Here is a 14,414-nt window from a genome sequence, read left to right as displayed (position 1 = left end):
GCCTTCCCAGACATGTTTTCTTACCTGTGTCAGCAGGTTGTTGTGTTAGACTGTCCCTAAGTCTTCTTCCGGCTCCGAGATTCTCTATAATCTATGTATGTCCTGCTTCCTGGTAAGATTATTAGCTCTTTGAAGGTATGAATCACATCTCAGAGTTCTTTTGAAATCTGCACATTACTTAGCATAGTGCTATGCACTCTTTATTTGTAGATCTGAACTGCAATTATATTAGGCTATAAAAACAAATATGCGACCAGATTATCATATTTTATAGTATAAAATTAAGCAATGACTATAAAGTAACCATTATTTAACATTTGCAGTGGGGTCTTAACTATCTTACCTTTCAGTCAAGCAAATGCTTCCTTTACCTGTTCTAGGTAGTAGGAAGTTGGGAAGAATGACCAATAAGGTAGTTTCTATGTGAATTATTCCATCCTCTTATCTCCATAAACCATCAAAATATTCTCAACTTCTAGTCTTACTCTTTATACACTGTGAAAAGCCAGCTTGGTAAGCAGCCTCGAAGATGATCCCCACCTCCTGGTGTTCACACCCTCGTGCAGTGCTCTCCTATAATATACCAGGGTCAGTCTATGTAACCAATGACGTGGCAGAAGTGACAGTACATCACTTTCGTGATTAGGTTTAAAAGACTGGCTTCTGTCTTGGGGGCTCTCTCGCTTGCTCACTTTCTCGCTCTCGTGGATCAGCTGCTTTGGGGGAAGTCCCAAGGAGAGCCCCCCATGCTGAGAAGCTGAACCCACCTACCAACAGTGAGGCTGGGAGCAGATCCTTCAGCCCCAACCAAATCTTCAGCTCCACCAACTGCTTGACTGTAACCTCGCAAGAGACCTGGGGCCAGAACCACTCAGCTAAGCTACTCCAGATTCCCGTCCCTCAGAAACTGTGTGAGATAATTAATGTTTGTTTTTTCAAACTGCTAGGTTTGGAGGTAACTTGTTATGCAGGTTATATATATATATATATATATAACACATATATAATATATGCAGTTTATGTATATATATAATGTACATAATATAGGTAATTTATATATATAATCCTTTTTTATATGAAGTACCCATCATTTCTTGCCTAGATGATTATAATAACTTCCTAACTGTTGACTCTGTAAAAGAGTCCCCCCTCTAACCTATCCTTTACATTGCTGTTAGGGAAATATTTGAAACATGATCTATTTGTGCCTCTCCTCTGCTCAAAATCTTTTAGTAGCTCCCTATTACTCATAGGATAAAATCAAAACTGTGTGCCATGTCATACAAGGCCTTCACAAAGTGGCTTCCACTTGCCTATCTAGCCTCCTCTATACCTCAGTGCCTACGCACTTTAATCCCCCAAGTGGGCTAAGTATCTCTGATATCCCTATTTATAATGCTCTCTTTGCCTAGAATGTCTCATCCATTTGGCTAATCCTACTTATCCTTCAAGATTCAGTTCAAATAATAGTGTGTGTGTGGGGCGGGCCCGGTGGTGCAGTGGTTAAGTTTGCACGTTCTGCTTTGGTGGCCCAGGGTTCACCAGGTTCGGATCCCGGGTGCGGTCATGGCACCGCTTGGCAAGCCATGCTGTGGCAGGTGTCCCACATATAAAGTAGGGGAAGATGGGCATGGATGTTAGCTCAGGGCTAGTCTTCCTCAGCAAAAAGAGGAGGATGGGCAGCAGATGTTAGCTCAGAGCTAATCTTCTTCTTCTTCAAAAAATAATAATAACACTGTGTGTGTGTATTTAGATAATTACATTTTTTCTTGGATACAACGTGGTTTGCACACATGCTTTATACATTTAATTCAATTCAACAAATATTTTTTTGAGCACCTACTATGTGTTAAGCACTTATTTTTATAAGGTACTAGGAAATAACAAAAAATACTAAACAAACAGGGTCCCTAACCTTAAGGTGCCTATAGTTTTGTAGGGAAGTTAGACAATAAACTACTGATTACCAATGAGATGAATGGTACAAAAATAAGGGAGTTCAGAGTATTTAGGACAGATAAGATGGGGGAGGCACGCCTAACCTATTTTATGGGCTTAGGAAAGCCTTCTCTGAATGTTTGTTGAGTAAGGGATTAAAAAAAAACTTTATTGCAAAGATGTTCCAAAAGGCTAAAATCAGTCCTAAACTTCAGCCCATAAATCAAAATTGGCAAGCAAAATGCAGGAGACATGCTTTGGTAGTAATATATGCGAAAAAGAGTTATGGACTAGAAAGTGTAATGTATAACATGACTGGAAAAAAACACTTTGGTTTCACCAATAGAAATTCACCGCATAGAATTTGGAGATACTCCATTATACTCAGCATTCATAGCCCTCTTTAAGAGAGGTGGAAAAACCAGAGCCCATTCAGAAGAGAATGACCAGAACTAAGGCACCTCGAGCTCAGGTCAAAGAGGAACAGCTTCTGAAAACTGGAAGGCCACGGTATGTGAGGACTTAGGGGGCATCCAGGGTACAAACAGCTAAGGGTCTGTCACATGGAAGAAAGATTATATTTACATATAATCCTGTGGATTTATGGGTAGTAAGGAAGAGACAGAAAGGGAACAATTTATAAATTGCCAGAGCTATTTAAAACAGGTAGTCTCCATCCTGGGAGGTGACTGTAGCTAAACTGGTTGGTCACTGAGCAAAGTGTTACAGAAGAGAATCCAAACACTGGAAGGGAGTTAGCACGGATGACTTTGTACTAAAGCCTTTTAACCCTGATATTTTATGGCTTGAATACAGGAATATTAATGAGTCTTTCTTTGTCCTGATCTCTACAGTAGTGAGCCAAGTAGAACACCTTTCCCACAGGGTTCGGTCCTATATAGTAAGTAGAAGGAAAACAGAGATGGGCTTTAGATATCTTCAGGGAGATTAATAACATGGCCTTTCTAATAACTCTGCTCCCAGCAACAAACTATTTGACAGTTCACATTTGTCTCATTACTTAATCTAAATCTTATGTTTAAGGCATGCATTTGTTTCTGTAAAATCTGTAATAAATCTGGAGGAAAACATCTCTGCGGATATTTGGTTGAATCCAAAGGCAACTCTTGACTGACATACTCAGGATCCTCAAAGCACAAGTTCTCTCTAATTAACCATCTGTATCCATATTTTCAATTTCAAGATTCTGGATTCAGAAAAATGAAATACACATTTCTTAGAATTCTCTCTTTTTTTTTTTTTTGAGGAAGATTAGCCCTGAGCTAACATCCGTGACCATCTTCTTCTACTTTATATGTGGGATGCCTGCCACAGCATGGCCTGCCAAGCAGTGCATAGGTCCGCACCCAGGATCTGAACCGGCAAACCCTGGGCCCCCGAAGCAGAATGTGTAAACTTAACCGCTGCACCACCGGGCCGGCCCCAGGACTCTCTAACTTTTATTTGTAAAAGCCCAAGAGGAAGGGTATTTCCCAATGTGAACAAAATTATAATGTCTTTGACATGTATGTCTCTGAGAGGATGCTGGCCAATCACCCTGTCCTCAGCTTGCAGATGTCTTAAATAACAAAGAAATTATCATGCAAGTGCGGAAAGAACTATGTAACACGTCACAAAAAGTTATGATCCCTGGTGTTTCCAGTTGGTGTCATTACAAAAGAGAATACACAGAGGAGTTGAACCTGTGCTTGTTAAGCAGTTCTTCTGAAAAACAGAAACTTGAGATTATGTGAAATGGCTCAATCTACTAATATACTACAAGGTTCTTGATTTTCCAGTACAAAGATAAGTCCATTCTGAGGAGCTTAATATGTGTAAAATACAGAAATAATTCATATTTTGGACAGTTAATAGGAGGCTGAAACCAACTTTGTTGGCTTAAATAGAAGCTGATCTCTAGTTTTTATTACTTGAAAGCTAAACCATCTGTTTGAGTAGAAACAGATTTTTTGCCACAAGGGAGAAGGAGTGAAAGTGATCTCACTGAAAGCTAACGGGACTCTGAAGGTCAGTTAGGTACAGTGGGCTCGGCAGTTGGCCCCTTGGGGTCAAGGAAGTACTAATATCCTAATATCCTAGAAGATGCAGTGCAAGCTGATCTAATCTAAACTGCTGGAGTCTTGTGAAAGTCCCTGTAGACTAAACAGCTTATTAGTAAATCGAATACAAAAAAAGACAAACTACTCAAGGAAAAAAATTACCTGTGCAATTGCCAGTAAATCATCAAAGCAATAATCATTCTCAACAAAGTGATAAGTATTCCAAGCACACAAAGGCAGATCGATCATTAATCCTACTTTTTCCATTTAAAAAATCTATTTTCAGATTTACTTTGTAGACGAGGGTTCAGAAGAGGCGACGCTAAGTGGGGATAAGCGAATGGTTGGGGAGGAGTTAAAAACCGATACCGATGACTTCAAGAGACAACAAGGAAAGAAAGCCAACCAGAGGAAATGAGGGCGGCAAGAAACAGCTATAGGACAGTTATTTCAAAATCATGCAATCAGCTTCTACTTCTCCCTGCTTCAGCCGCCAAGCACTACAGATTTTCCCTTTGACATTTCTTCGGACTTTTTTCCTTCCTCTCCATTCCAGGCCTGTAATGGCCTTACCCCAGGACTACTGCAATGTCTCCTGGCTCATCTTCTTTACAGCTCCCACTTATCCTACCCTTCCACCTAGCTCATCTTCCCTCCTAACTTTTTTTGTATTGACAGACCTTAGCCAGATTAACAGTCTTTTAACAGAGCTTTCATGGTGTTATTTTTATGTTAGACAGCTTAAAGTCACTTCTTGAACTCACTAATGACCTAAATCATACAGCTGTATCCCATGCAGTAAACACTTATTTATCATCTCTCTTCAGCATGAATCCTTTCTCTACTGTCTCCTCCCAGACTCCTTGCTCAGTCCCAGCTTGGCACATGAAGTGCTGCAGCAAGCGGCTACTGCCATTTGTCCATCCAACATACATTATTTTCATACTAAGAAAAGCCCACAATTTTTTCAGATCAAGGTGTACCTAGTTAAATGTTACATTTCTGAGCCTCCCTTGAAGCTAGGCATAAGCAGGTGACACAATTTAAGTTATGTACAATGAGACGTAAGCAAAAGTATGCTGTAAATTTCTAAAAAAATGTTTTATTTACTGATAGACGCCATGCCTTCCTCCTTTTTTCTGTCTGAAATACAGATAAGATGGCTTGAGCGGCAGCAGCCACTTTGAGGTCATCTGGGAAAGGGCAAGAGAATTACAGTAATCTTAGTCCTAGCATCCTTAAACTGCTGAATCAATACCAGCAACTGGACTGGTTCATTGCTGTGAACTTCTTAATACACACACACACACACACACACAAATCCAATTTATTTAAGCCAATGCTTAATTAGGTTTTATGTTGTAGATGAATGCAATCCTTATATTAAAAAAAATCATATCTTCTCTTTATACTTATAGTCAAAGTTCCCTTTACTGTCCAGTTCAAGTTTTATCTTCCAAGGTACCAACTGATGTTAGTCACAAAGATTCTATCATCTATCATATTCTTCTAATTTTCAATCCTATACCACAGACATTGGGATTTATAACTACCTAGTACCTAATCGATCTCTCTTTAAAAAAATTAATCAGCATGTTGTTTCTGGTTTAAAACTGATCTAAATTATCACTGTCGGTCTAGGCCTAGCTGGTAGCATCAATGGAGGCTATGAGCTAAAAAAGGATCTAAGGAATTGAGCCAAATTTCACCTAAATTCTAAAGATAATTTGAATCATACTCTGCCTCCATTAGGTGACTATCTTCTTCCTAGAAAAGTGCCAACTCAATCCAGGGACTCAAAATGTAAACTTAGGTCTTTACAAAGGTATTACTTATCATAGTAAATGTTAATGCTCATCATTCTACTTGCCAGTTATACATAATTAATAGATCTGTGTATATATTTTGAGAGAAATAAATTCTTTTTTCCAGATGAATAGTGTGATTTTTCTCAGTAGAAATTCTCAGTGTGGGAATTTTACTACTGGTTTTAGAAGTGAGTCAAAAGTCAGACAACTATTTGATTATGCATTTTTTAAAAACTAAAACATGGTTTTGAAGAAGACTCCATTTACTCAACTGTCTGGTTGCAATTATATAACACTGAAATGGAATGAATTGCAATGAAAATGCAAGGTTGCAGATACATTTTTAAGAAAATAGATTATGGTCAGGCCTTTAAGGAAAAATCAATTTACAAGAGTAAAAGGCACAACTCTCAGGTACAACTCTTTTAGGCAACCAGACTGCTTGAGCAGAACATGTCTAAAACAGCACAGTTTCCAAACATATCTTCTTTGGGATAGCCCTTTTATGAAACTGTGATCATCAAAAGCAGTTGTATCAACATTCTCTTCTTATTAAAACCAATCCACTTACTTGGTTGGTTTGCTTCCTGCCCTTCTGTTATATCCTCTCCAACTAAAATAGTGTTTCATTGCTAGTAAATTCTTCTTGACTTTCTTTACATGTAAATTACTTTGAGATTAAATATAACTACAGTTTAGCCTAGTAGTCATTTGTTCCCCTACTTGGGCCTTTAATAAGGATAGGGTAGAATGAGAGTTACAATTTTATTTTTATTACTCATGTACCACACCAACTTAGGTACATGGCGGACGGAGGGAAGGTGAAAGGTAAAAACAACTCAATGAAAGCACTGGTCAAATTAGGGAATGTATCTGCTAATGCCCGAGTTCATTCCCTGATGAAAGATGTCTACAAAGTAGCTACCATTAAAAAACGATCTCTTCTATGTTCTATTTTGTTGAACTACTTATCAAGCATGAAAGAAAGGAAATTGAGCAGTTTTACCAAAACATAAGTAGAAATAATTTAAAAGCAGGAAATGTTGACTTACAGTACAAGGAGAACTTCCAGAATCCCTTTTTAAAAATAGCAATAGCTTGTAATTCATTATCCACTGCTCTGCCAACCATTTGCAATCATTTTTTAAAAAGCTTTTTAAGTGTACCTAGCATTTTATTTTACTTCAATGATCTTCCGTGTGAAGACTTCCTCAGACAAAGAAAGACTTTCTTGCAGCTTCACTAACCTGTTTCGACTCTCTTATGAGACAAAGGAAATGAAATAATAAAGAGAATGAAAAATGGAGAACAATCAATTACAAAAATTAAATTGGCATGGAGAACACAGAATGATGTGACTAGTATTTTCTAAATGACATTAATTTCACACCCATATCCTACTCTCTTTAGCTATTTCTTATATAGACTTCTTTCCACAGCTCAAAACCACAAAGTAGAATCATTATACATTATAGTTTCAGACTAGACATTGACCTGGGAATGTAATTTACTTTGCTAAAATTGGAAAATCAAATTCCTCTTCCCCAAAATCCTTACCCAAGGCACGACATAAACCAGGTGCTCAATAAAATTTGACTTTATGTCCTCTACCACCCTCTCCTAAATTCTATGGGCTCCACTTAAGTCAGAGAGAGGTATCAAATCCACAACTCATTTTCTTTCCAAATAACATGTAACTTTTGAACTCAGGGCAGAAAATGCATTTTATTCAACTTTCTCAAATCCTTATATTGCTCAAGATGAAAAACTTTGATATTAGAAATGTCTGAGGCCGGCCCCACGGCCAAGTGGTTAAGTTCGCAAGCTCTGCTTCGGCAGCCCAGAGTTTTGCCAGTTTGGATCCTGGGTGCAAACATAGCCCCTCATCAGGCTATGCTGAGGGGGTGTCCCACATAGCACAACCAGAAGGACCTACAACTAGAATATACAACTATGTACTGGGGAGCTTTGGGGAAAAGAAGAAGGGAGAAAAAAAAGAAGATTGGCAACAGATGTTAGCTCAAGTGGTAATCTTTAAAAAAAAAAAAAAGAAATGTCCTCAAAACATCTCTGCTCTTTCAATAAACAGGTGCCCAAACTCTTTTGTGCCTACATAACTTATACTCTTCAGATTATAAATGATATATTTATAATACAGCCTGTCAAATTCATATGCCTAATAAGCCAAAGAAATTTCTCTGGATCTTGGAGAGTTCTATCGGTTGATTTTTGCATGTGTTTTCCTTTGTAGAACAATTGTTGAAAAGGAGGTTGATAATTTCAATTTACTTCTTACTGTGAATTCCAAATCTCAACTCATGTGGTAGAAAGATGACCCAGAACACATTTTAATTATTTTACATTTGAAAAGATTCAACTGTGCTTGCCAATTGTTTTTGATCATATAAAGAATTAAAATAGTTGAATCCTTCAAGTGACCACAAAGTAATGACCAAATAACATTTACTTTACTTATTCTGTCATTCAACAAACATGCGTCTATCAAATTCAAAAGACTGTAATACATTGTATTATACTGCTTTCAATGAATGTGCCTAACCTTATAGATAGGAATAAAGTGGTATAAAAATCTATCTTAAATTCTGGAGTCCCAAGTATTTTCAATATTTGCACATCTGTCTTTAATACTGAAATAACAATATAACAATTAACCAGAACATATTTTATACAATGAATTTAAATCCTGGCTCTCTGCTACGCAGGGTTGTCTAAGTGGTACAAATTACTTTCTTGAGCTTTAACGTCTTCATCTATAAAATGAAGATAATACTTAGCCGGCAGCTGAGCAATATATGAATTAACAGAGATGGAAGTGTCTCATCTTGCAATGTTTCCTAGGCCAGGCACTGTTCTAGGTGCTGGGGATATGGTTGTAAGTGGCAAACAAACAAACAAGCCTCCTGTCCTTACAGAGGAGGAGAAGCTGGCTCAGCTGACTGAGGAGGAGACACAAGAGGAAAACTAGACAAGTCACGGTATCACAAAAGCCTACAAAATAAAGTCTTTCAAAAAACGGGGAATGTACAAAATGTACTTGAAGGGACTGACGGCAAAGGGACACAAGGAAAGTTTCCGAAGTAATAAAAACATTTATATCATGAAATATTTATATCACGATCGACATGATGGTTTCAGAACTGTTTATATTTGTCAAAACTCATTAAATTACACACATAAAACTGGTGATTTTTATTGTATGTACATTATACCTCAATAAACCTAATTCCTAAAAAAATGTACTTGTCATTAAAGAAAATTTAGAGAAAAAGGCAGGGGAGCTGTTCTAGATGAAAGACTAATAAAGAGGTGTGACAAGTGGATGTAATGAATCATCTTTGACTGGATTCTGAATCCCTCCCCCTCAAAAAGCTATAAAGAATATTTTGGTGGTAAATGTAGAAATTCGAATATGGACTATATATTAAACTGTATCAACGTTAAACATTTCTTTTTTCAGTGTGGACATTTTATTGTGCTTATATAGGAGAATATTCCTTTTTTAGGAATGCATATTCAAATATTTAGGGATAAATTTTCAGAATGTCTGCAACCTACTCTCAAATAGTTCAGAAAAAACCATATGAGTGTAAATAGATAAACAGATAAAGATGAAGCAAATGTGGAAAAATGTTAACTATTGGTGAAGTCTAGGTAAATGGTCTCCAAATATTCACTGCATTTATCTTTTAACTTTTCTGTAGATTTGAAATTTTAAAAATAAAAATTGGAGGGCTGAAAAAAAGAGGGAATAGTCAACCATGTCAAATAGCGTTGAAAGGTCAGGTAAAACGAGGACAGAGACATGATCTTTGGCTTTGGCAAGATATTGGTCAGCAGTGACCCATTTGCAAGAGCATTTCAGTAGAGTGAGGGGCAAAAGCTAGATATGAATGGGCAGAGGAGAGAACGGAAGATAAGCAAAGAGGGGCAATGAGTACAAGTAACTCTTTCAAGAGTTTTGTTACAGAGGGTAGCAGAGAAACATGGAGTCAAGAGAGTCACGGAGGACATGGAGTCAAGAGAGTCTCCCTACACCAAGGATAACATTAAGACATTTTGTATGTTGATGAGAATGATCCAGTAGAGAAGAAACTGATCACGCAGGATAGAAAAGGTATAAATGCAGGAGCAAAGTCTTTGAAACTGTGAGAGGAGCTGGGATGCAGAGTCCAAAAGGAAGTAGTCCCCTTAGACGATGGTGCTGATGATGACAATGACAACAAACGACAAAGGTGATAGCAGTGTCTAACCTGAAAATAGCTGGCACTAATTAAAGCATTTTTACTCATTTAATTCTCACATCAACTCTAAGAGGAAAGTATTAGCAATATCTTCTTTTACAGATGAGGAAGCTGAGGTACAGAAAAGTTAATTATCTAATTCTAAAAAGTTAATACATATCTAATAAGTAGCAAGGTTGAGATTTAGAACCCAACAGAAGAGATTTTCCTTCAGTGCAACAAGAAGGCAGGCAGAGTTTGTGGGTGTAGATGCAGCTGGGCTCTTGGTAGTGGAAAGATGAGGTAGCTCTTGTATGATTACATCTATTTTCTCAATGTAGCATTTAGTGAGTTCACCAGCTAAGGGAGTGGGGAGAGGGGATGTTGGAGATTTGAGAAAAGGAGATGAGAAATTCTTGGTTCAGCGAGAAGGTAAGTGAATTTACTAGCAATGACTGGCAGTATTGAATGCCCCTTTAGAATTAATGGTCATAAATCTGAAGTGAATCTACTTGTCCTGACTAGATGATATTTTCTAGCAATTTTCAGCTGCTTGAAAGCAGGCATAAAGAGGACAGTTGGATTTAACTAGGGTGGGATTTTTTACAGACAAGTGGGACCTAAGAAAAAAGGAGCCAGGGAGTAAGCGGGGTTCGCAAGAGAGTGCTGATACTATGGGACATGGGATCTAGGCTAGGTAAGAAGTGGTGTATGGCCATTAAGGATGTGATGGATACAGAAAAAGAGGTAGGGTCAGAGGACCGGAGATTTGTGAGGTCAGAAAGTAGTTGGAGTGTGGGTAGTACGGTAAGAGAGTAAGTAAAAGTGGGATGCTTGAAGAGATTTCAAAGGGAGTGCCATTATTGATGATGATGAGGTCTAGAGTATGGCCGTGTGGATGGGAGGCAGGGGTGGTGCAGAACAGATGACTGGATCAAAAGAGGCCAGAGTGCTGGATGAATCTTCTAAGTGGACGCTGAAGTTATACAGAGATGACAGAAGCAGCGGTAGAGAGTCAACAGTGAAGGTGGGGTAGAAGAGCATAACAAAGAAGGGTACGAGGAGTAAAGTCTGATGTTATATACTTGCAAGATGTTAGGGAGACTGAAGGAGAGCTAATTTGGAAGCTGTAGTGGGGAGCAAGGATACTACCCACTCCACCTGCAGGCTCAGAGGTACATGAGGTGGGGAAGAGAAACAAGGCTCTAATTTGAGAAGTATCCTCAGCTAGAACAAGAAGGTGAAGGGACTGTTCAGAAAAGAGGCTGAGGATGTAGCACAGTATTTGACACATGGTATATACTCAATCCGTATTTCTTGAATTTAAATTTTAACTTTTCTAATAATTTACCATAGCATAAAAAGCAAAAAACCACAACTTATGTACAATGAAATCCAATTAAATTAAAAAGGAAATGATCCTCTAAGGATTATATTTTTTAAATCCTTGAAAGGTTCATTTTCAAAAATTAGTCCCTTGGCCAAGATAGAATCAAACAGCATCTTATTGTTTTTGGCTTAATATAAACGGATAGCTCACTGTTATAAAATAAAACCAGGCATCTTCTTACATAAGAATCCAGTACCAGAAACACAAAATTAAGTGAATTCTGCCTTGTTAAGACATAGACAATAGCCTTTCTGAACACAGCTGACCGGAAGTTAAATCTATTATCATTCAAGCAGAGAAAGCTAGGTATCTATGGAATAATAATAAATGATATTTCCTAAATATACTCTTTGGAGTGTAATATAGTACACTTTGGAATATACTGTCCTTCTTGAAGTAGGAGTTGATGGCTCAGTGAAAGCTTCAGAGGTACGCCTTTACTGAAGGAAGATAAGTTCTTCTCAGTGTTACAGTTTGGTTTTTTTTAATTTGTTCTAAATGTCTTTGTAAGACTAACATAATTCTTTTATGCTTTCACAACAAAAATAAAATACTGTATGTCTATAAAGTTGCCTCCTAAGCATTTCCAATAAGCTGCCTATATACAGCTCGTTGAAATTCTATAGTCCTCACGGTCTTAAAATGTAGAATGAATATGTAATACTTTTTCTCTAAGACTAAATTTTATTGGAATTTACCTAGAATTCCAGTGTTTTGTTTTACAATTGTATTTGGTGGTTTAATGATGATCACCAATGAGAATGTGGACTGGCTCAACTGCAGGTTAGTTCAAACGGCTTTTCATTTTCATTTTACTCATAAACTATGAAGTTTTTACTACTAGACAGAAGATTTACTGGTAATTCTATTATACTAGATAAATGGATTTGAAAAGGATGGCCAATCCTCCTAGTTTCATTAGAGCCTAATACGATATGTCAAAGAAAGCAATTAGAAAACAGCACACACTGAGCTCATTTACAACACACAGCTGGTATTGCAAGTAAGCTATTTCTCTTTTCTATGAAGAACCCAGCTGGAAGTAATCTCTCCTTGACTAAATTTCTTTAGTACTTTGTATATTCGCTATGGGACTTTTTCTTTGGATTACAGTGATTTCTGTGCTTATCTTATTTTTCCTTCTAGACTATAAGCAATGCCTTCACATCTTTGGATAGGCTCAAAGTATTATAGTATTATTTGTATTTTATTTAATACCCAGCACCAGTAGGAGAACAAAATGCAATAGTAATACTATCAATATCAAATTCATCAGTATGGGTAGATTCACTATTTATAAATATAAACAGGCTTCTGAAGTTTGGTCTGGGAATCATATCACCATTTACATAATACAACTGCTTTGAGTTCCAAAACCTAACTTACAAATTCACTCTCAGAACACAGCAGGGACTTCTTATACTGCATGTATAACCAGAAAGGCCCCAGACAAGTCTGTACAGCAGTCAATATGCTAACTTTTCCAATTTTGTAAATGAAAGAGAATGAATTTTTTTCTTTAAAAAATATAGTAATTTAAAAATAATATTTTGTGACAACAGAATATTATTCTCTATTATTCCTCTCACAACAGAGGAAAAATGTTTCAAAATTAGTGTATGCTCATATATCTAACCAACTGAATATTTTAAATGTCTTTTAGTTAATCCAGAGAATTTTGGTTAAACAAAGCAAATCATGTCATTCATAAACCAAAATTTCAACTTACCATTTATGTTTATTGCTGGTAATACAATTGACATCTTTGGTCGTGTGGTCTTGTTATGGGTGGTAGCTGGTAACAGCAGGTGATCCTAAGATTAACAAAGAACAATCTGTTATATACAGCAATTGGCTTAGTCCTGTAACAGACCAAATTCAGAGTTTCTGAGATGCCAACATTTTATTGGGATCAGAAAAAATTACAGTTTTATCTGAACTTGGCTTAGGGGCAATTAACTACAAATCAGCTTACAATTCATTCATTCATAATGCAATAAACATTTACGAGTGTCTGTCAGTGCCAGGTACTACGTAGTATTCTTGGAATACTCCTAGATTCTGATAACATATATGCTGCAGTGTACTACAAAGAGTATTGGTCAAGCAGTCAGAACAGAGAAATTCTCATCAGTTCTGCCGCTGAACAGCTATATGATCTGGGTCTGTTTCCAGTCCTGCAAAATGAGGGAGCTAGACTAGATAATGTCACAAGATACTGAAGTTATCTATCCAATGGAGTCATTTTCAAACTTTTTTTAAGAGGAAGAATGTTTTTTTTCCCAAAAACATTCTGATCCCAAGCTATCGATATAAAAGAGAGATTCTTATTGAAGCAGGGCCAGGGCCTGGAGCTTTGCCTGGTTAGTCTCCTCTTCTCCCTCTGAAGCAGCCACAGCATTAGACTGCTTTTTGTAAGTAACAGGTACATAGTAAAGAAGATGTATACTTCTTGCCCTTAAAAAGCATACAGTTTAGTGGAAGAGTTTTAAAAAATTATAAATGCATGTCTAGTACAATTATATAGTTCTTAGTATAATATTGCCAACCTTTGATGATCTAGAAGTGACCCAGGGCATCTGAGGTTTCTGGTTTCCAGCCACAAAAATACTAAAAGGAAGAATGAACCAAGAGGAGTTTGGCTTCAAAAAAGGGGGAAGCACAAGCGTTGTGGAAAAGGTATGTACAGCTCTGGTATTCGAAAGATGATTATACATGACTTATGATTGTGATATTAACCACTGTTTTCAGGAACTCCCCTTCTGCCTAGCAAGCACAGGAATTGCCACGGTGAAAACAAAAAAAGGAAAAGATGCACATTAGTGTTTCTATTTAAGGGAGCATGGTTAAACTGAGATAAAGCTGAAGCTAACTCCTTTTGCATTCTTTTCTTGTCCCTTTGTTAGTTTGTTTCAAAATTCATTCAACAAACCTGCCAAATGAAAGGACTCATCAAAAGTAGGATCTGACACAGCGA

At 37.2% G+C, this 14,414-nt stretch overlaps 1 protein-coding gene across 7 annotated transcripts in view; it reads right to left on the bottom strand.

Annotated features, from left to right (window-relative positions):
- Positions 1-14,414, bottom strand: part of ATF6 (activating transcription factor 6) — a 200,981-nt gene that overhangs the window by 34,533 nt on the left and 152,034 nt on the right. For all 7 annotated transcript variants that reach the window (XM_070266893.1, XM_070266896.1, XM_070266898.1 and 4 more), the window contains exon 16: positions 13,167-13,251. In XM_070266893.1, coding sequence (XP_070122994.1) covers positions 13,167-13,251 — 85 coding nt within the window. The remainder of the gene's footprint in view (positions 1-13,166; positions 13,252-14,414) is intronic.

This window comes from Equus caballus, chromosome 5 (genome assembly GCF_041296265.1).
Source record: "Equus caballus isolate H_3958 breed thoroughbred chromosome 5, TB-T2T, whole genome shotgun sequence".
NCBI classification, from domain to species: domain Eukaryota; kingdom Metazoa; phylum Chordata; class Mammalia; order Perissodactyla; family Equidae; genus Equus; species Equus caballus.
Note: the sequence above shows the minus strand (reverse complement) of the source record. Positions and strands in the feature narration are given on the sequence as shown.